The sequence below is a fragment of the Corylus avellana genome, chromosome ca9 (assembly GCF_901000735.1).
Source record: "Corylus avellana chromosome ca9, CavTom2PMs-1.0".
Taxonomy (NCBI): domain Eukaryota; kingdom Viridiplantae; phylum Streptophyta; class Magnoliopsida; order Fagales; family Betulaceae; genus Corylus; species Corylus avellana.
This window is the reverse complement of record NC_081549.1, coordinates 15,697,428-15,703,313: the sequence shown is the minus strand read 5'-3', so window position 1 is coordinate 15,703,313 and position 5,886 is coordinate 15,697,428. Positions and strand designations below refer to the sequence as shown.

General features: G+C 37.7%; 2 protein-coding genes across 2 annotated transcripts; both read right to left on the bottom strand.

The window, feature by feature from the left end:
- Positions 1 to 592: 592 nt before the first annotated feature.
- On the bottom strand, positions 593 to 1,369 carry LOC132162366 (uncharacterized). The gene has a single exon (XM_059572604.1). The coding sequence runs from the start codon at positions 1,367 to 1,369 to the stop codon at positions 593 to 595; it is 777 nt and encodes a 258-aa protein (XP_059428587.1).
- A 2,842-nt stretch (positions 1,370 to 4,211) lies between these two features.
- Positions 4,212 to 5,546, bottom strand: LOC132162364 (uncharacterized). Its single transcript, XM_059572603.1, has 2 exons — positions 4,808 to 5,546; positions 4,212 to 4,720 (listed from the first exon to the last, which is right to left on the bottom strand). Exons 1-2 carry the CDS (start codon positions 5,544 to 5,546, stop codon positions 4,212 to 4,214), a joined length of 1,248 nt encoding a protein of 415 aa, XP_059428586.1.
- Positions 5,547 to 5,886: the final 340 nt, after the last annotated feature.

Sequence of the window (5,886 nt, the reverse complement as noted above, 5' to 3'; positions counted from 1 at the left end):
TGAATTGATGTCTGATCCCTTTCTCTCTACAAAATTATTGAAATGCAGTTGAGGTGTACTCACCCCCTCGATCAAATCTAACGGCTACAAGCTTGCAATTACTCTCTGCTTCGGTGAGGGCCTTAAAGTTGTTGAAAAAAACTAAGGCTAATGATTTCTCCTTGAGAAAGTAAACCCATGGTTTTATATTGAAATCATCTATGAAGGTAATGAAATACTTGTTACCTCCAAATGAAATGGGCTCCAATGGCCCACAAATATCAGTGTGCACCAACTGCAGTGGTGCTTTCGCTCTCCATGTCGTACCACTTGGAAAAGTGAGTTGAGACTGCTTACCAAGTACACATCCTTCACATACATGGTTTGCCTAATCAATTTGTGGTAGACCATGCACCATTCTACCAGAAGATAATAGCTTCAAGCCATTAAAGTGAAGATGGCCAAAGCATAAAGGCCACTGCCATAACTCGTTTTTAATGAGTCCAATGAGGCATTTCTCGATCTTCGTATTTAGGTTCAAGGGAACATACAATTCTTCGTCATTTGAACACGTGCAATGAGCCTTCCACTTGTATCTCTTAGAGAGAGAAAATTATTTTCCATGTGTACGATATATCCCTTCTAGAGGAGTCGACCGATGCTTAAAGTATTGCTTTTTCATACTTGGTATATAATAAACATCGGAGATGAATTCTTCTTTTCCATCTTTCAGAAAGATCTTGATCTTCCCTTTTCCTTCAACTGTGAGCTTTGAAGAATCTCCAAGACTCACAGTTCCACAAACTCCTTTAAGCTCAACAAAAAATTCTTTTCTTCCACACATATCGCTTGCACCAGAGCCAACGTACCAATCATCATGTTGACCGCCATAGTCATTTTGTACTAGTAATAAAGTAGATTCATTACTCAAGTTATTAGGTGCTTCAACAATGTTGACATGATCATCATTCTTGTACGAACATTCTGAGGGATAGTGTCCGTATTTTCCGCAGTTGCAACATTGGACATTCTGCTTTCGCCTGTCAGAGAAATTTCTCTTTTCTTGAGATAGACCAAGATCATTTGTATTACTGCGTCCTCGACCTCGACCACGGCAGTTGGCACCACCACGTCTCGAATTCCATTGTCCACAACCTCCCTTTGGTTTGTCAAGATTTAATTTTGAATCCAAAGCTTGCTCAAGAGATGTGGAGCCTGCATTCTTCAGAATGCATTGTTCATGAACTCGGAGAGATCCCAGCAGCTCCTCTTCACTTATAGTCTCCAAGTCTTTAGATTTGTCAATTGCCGTCACCACATTCTCAAATTTGGGTGTGAGGGATCGAAGTATCTTTTCCATGACACGAACATCTTCAAATTTTGTTGCCATTTCTCTTCATTTCATTCACGATTACAAGTAATTGAGAATAATAGTCAGAGACATTTTCTCCTTCATTCATATGTGCATATTCAAATTAAGCCCTTAATGGTTGAAGGCAAACTCTCCTTACTCGATCAACACCTTTGAAAATCGTATTCAAGGTGTCCCAAATTGCTTTGCTCGTTGCCGCTTCAAAGAACTTCTCAAACTTTGAATCATCAAATCCTTAATAAAGAAGATACATCGCCTTCTTGTCCTTCCTTTCTTTGGTCTTTGAGAGTGACTTTTTGATCTGCAGTGTAAGTGGCCTCTTACTTCGGAGTGGGCTCAACATACCCAGTACTGACAATCTCCCAAGATCTTGTGATCCAAACAATGCTTTGAATTAGATGCACCACTTCTCATAATTTTTCTTTTTCAACAAAGGAACTTGGATTTACACCATATTGGAGGCCATGACTGCAATGCTAGGAATTAACTGGCTTTGATACCAATTTGTTGGGATTGAGTTTACAAACTAATACCCAAAATAAATGGGTGATAAGTTTACAAACTATATCACACCTCTCACACAAACACTTTTCACACTCACAAGAATAGATGAAAGAAGTAAAGGAATTTGATTATTTTATAGAAAAGAACTATAACTCTTTACTCTTCCTTCTTGTAATTTAACGTACATCCATATCCTTATATAAGAATTTCTTCAATACAAAGGTTGCAGAATTTAAAGTTGATGGCTGAATTTTTCAACTAAATCACCACCTACTACGTTGAAGATCTATGAGAATCTACACCTAAGGCTACTAAAGTGAAACAAGGCTGCCACCGAAAGTGAAGAAAGTAATTGCTAGAACAAACATGTCTAGCAACTTGCTTGCTTTCTTTGACTTTTCATGTAAAATCCACCCACTTGCATTTGGATTTGCGGCTTTCAACAATTGGATCCATGAAGAATACATGATAAATTTATGGACTATCTATGATACCCCGGAATCTACCGCCTAAAATAAATGTGATCTCAATATCAAGGATAAAGAGGAATTTCAATTTCTCTAAGGCCTACATGGAGTTGAGCAGATGGACTTAATTTGATAAATGATAAGAATGGCTATTAATAATATAGCGAGTTAAAGAAAGAAAAGTCACACCATTTTGGATGCCAAAAATTCAATAAGTGACCATTGTTGGGAATAATTTTAGTCTGCCGGCCCATAAGGTACGTACGACATGGGCCTCCAAAGACTAACATCAAGCCCTTTAGGAACTGTTGGATTGCATAAATGAAGATGTTCGTTAAATGAAAATCAAGGAGTTGGTATTTGCACTTAAACAAATTCTTAATAGTGGCCCCAAGCCAGAATAATTCATAATGGGGTCTTTGTCCTCATTCATTGGTTCTTAATGATGAAGACATTATAAGCAAAAGTCAACAAAGTATGCTCTAAAGTCACTTCTAGGCATATTGATTCCTGGGGATAAGCTTTCCCTGGGAATAAGGATCTCTCGGAAGACACACAACCGAGACTCAAACGATATTCGAATCACCCTAGAACCAAGATTCTCAATACCTGGGAGTGGCCATCCACGTTATGAATACTTGGGTCAAATCTGGCAGCTGGATAGGAATTTGACAAGGAGATAAAGGGTAGGGTCAGGGGATTATTAAATTATATACCACACCGGCATTGGGGGGACACACACGACAGAGGTCCCTCCACTTATTCTAACCCATTATTCCTTCCATCCCTAGGCATATTTTATTTATTCTTTGTCCCCCATTATCATTATTTAACTCATTCTTTGACCATGCCCCATGACCCACTCAATAATTGACGGGTGGGAAATAGGCTGGAAAGGAGGAGCACCCGGGAGAAGAAGGGGATTATAAAGGTAGAAGACAAAGAAGAGAAAGGAGGGCCAGAAAAGAAGAAGGCAACAAATCGAGAGACAAATAAAGGAAAATTGGAGACTCTTGTGTTGTAATCTTATCAATATTCTGAGTAAGATGATAACAATTCTTACAGTGGATGTAGGTTCATTTGGAGCCGAACCACTCTAATTCTAGTGTGCTTATTTATTGTTCCTATCATTATTTGCCTTCAATAGTTCCATCAATTTGCAAGCCAAACCAGGCCCATCACAAAAGGCCTAAGTCTACAAGAAAGCGTACAGTGATCCACCATACGGAGACTGCTTCGAGGCTTTTCTCATACGACCGAAATTGTACCAAAAGTTTGGTGCCTAGTAGGAAACACTTTAGTTTTTCCATAAACTAAAAATTCATCATGGTGGCTAACACACGCTTCGGAAGTCAAGCTAACCGGCAACAAGGAAATCTTAAAGGACCGATGATCGTGATCAACCCACCAAATTCAGGTCGAGTCAATCCACTACCCCGCATTCCTGGTTGAGGAAACCTAGATCAAGTAGTAGAATTAGAGGCTGAAGTCCTAGCCTTATGAAGGCAAAATGAAGAACTGCGATCAGTGGCGGATCCAGCCATTTAACATTGGGGGTGCCGCTAAAATTTTTTTGGCGTCTTAAAATTTTTTTTCACCCTAAAAATTTGGTAATTCACACAATATTTGCATCACAAAAAATATCTATAAAAGTTCATAAAGATGTGCTGAAATTGATATATTAGAAATGTAACATGTCGACATTATATCAAAAAGATAGAAAGTCGATAGTAGTATTGAATATGTCAAAATGGTAATGATGCTCCAATGTAATGTGATTCTTTTGACTACAACCTCGACCTTCAATATAAGGAGCACTCAAATCCGGAATGCCAATTTCAGCTTTCTTGGAGAAAGAGACAATGTTCTTAAGCAAATTATCCCAACCATCATCTCTCAACTTTTGGATAAGTTTTTTTTGCAATAGAAACTGAATTAATAGCATTCAAAATGTGTTGAGATTTTTGCTGCAAAACTTGACAAAGAACATCAGTAATGCCCATAATTTCCTTCATTAAATGTAAAATAAATATAAACTCGAAGGATGTAAGCATTTTATAAGCAGCCTTAGCATCTCCTCGTTGAGAGTAAGTACCTCCTTCTCTTTCAACATCTTCAAGCACTGTACAAGTAGCATCAAACATCCTTATTAGGCTACAAATAGAATGAAAATGCGAAACCCAACGAGAATCACCAGCTTGTTTCAAAGTGCCAATTTGATTAGCCCCTTTTCCAGTTTCAAGCTCACTAATAGCTTCCATATGTGTAATTTGTGTTGCATGAACAGCTTGTAGTTGATCATGACGTTTACATGAAGCACTGACCACATTGATAACAAAGTTCAAATTTGTGAAGAACACATGAACAAGAGACACCTCTCTAGATGCAGCAACTAATGCTAATTGTAATCGATGAGGAAAACAATGAACATAGTATGCACAAGAACAATCCTTAAGAAATAATGCTTGCAATCCCTTCCATTCACCACGCATGTTACTAGCACCATCATATCCCTGACCATGGATATTTTGAATATCAAGGCAATGACGAGAGAGAACATCAGATATTCCATTCTTTAGAGTCAATGCCGATGTATCTTTAACATGAACTATATCAAAGAAACGTTCTTGTATAAAACCATCTTTGTCAACAAATCTCAAAACAATTGTCATTTGTTCTCTCTTAGACTTATCACGTGCCTCATCAACAATGATGCAAAATTTAGAGTCTCCAATATCTTCACGAATTTTCTCTTGCACTTTACTTGCAACGACTTGCAAAATCTCCTTTTGAATTGTATGTGAAGTATACTTCGCAGATTTTGGAGCATTTTCCAAAACAACACTTGCAACTTTATCATTATATGATGCCAAAATCTTAATTAGCTCAAGAAAATTACCTTGATTTTTTGAATCAAGAGTCTTATCATGACCTCTAGAAGCACATCCTTGAAATGCAAGCCACCGAACAGCATCAATAGAAGTTTTCGCACGTAGTCGATTATTTTGAATTTGTTCGATACTTTGTGCATTCAATACTTTATCGATATGCCGTGATTGTTTTCGTAAATTCTCACAAGATTTCATAGCATTATTATGAGGTGAACAAGGATCCTCCCCAATATGAGTCAAAAAGGCACAATTTTTTCCCTCATGAACTTTTCTCCAATTTCTAAATTCCTTGATAGTAAATACATCCCATCCAGGACGTCCATCTCTTTTCATAGTAAAAAGATAACATGGTAGACAATATACAGCATCCTTAGAACGAGAATACTCAAGCCAAGGAAATTGTGTGGACCAAGAGGCTTGAAAGCGACGAGGGTGATTTTCTGGTTCAAAAAGTGATAATTTGCAAGAATAAATTGATTTGGACCATCTTTCAAATAAGCCCGTCTTATTTCATCACGTTGATTGACTAGATAGTCCCACATCGGAGGACGTAATCCTGGATCTCGCTCTATAGAAATAGAAGAAACATCAACTTCATTAACATTGAGTGTGGATGATTTAAAATGAATCTCTTGTGTTTCCGCAATTGGAGATTCAAAAGGATGTTCTTCAT

What these genes read in the sequence shown, in the direction of transcription:
- LOC132162366 (XM_059572604.1), bottom strand. Translation starts at nt 1,369, where the DNA reads ATGGCAACAAAATTTGAAGATGTTCGTGTCATGGAAAAGATACTTCGA.
- LOC132162364 (XM_059572603.1), bottom strand. Translation starts at nt 5,546, where the DNA reads ATGAAAAGAGATGGACGTCCTGGATGGGATGTATTTACTATCAAGGAA. An exon ending in TGGTGCTAGTAACATGCGTG is followed by an intron (nt 4,721 to 4,807) that starts GTGAATGGAAGG and finishes GATTACAATTAG; the next exon opens with CATTAGTTGCTGCATCTAGA.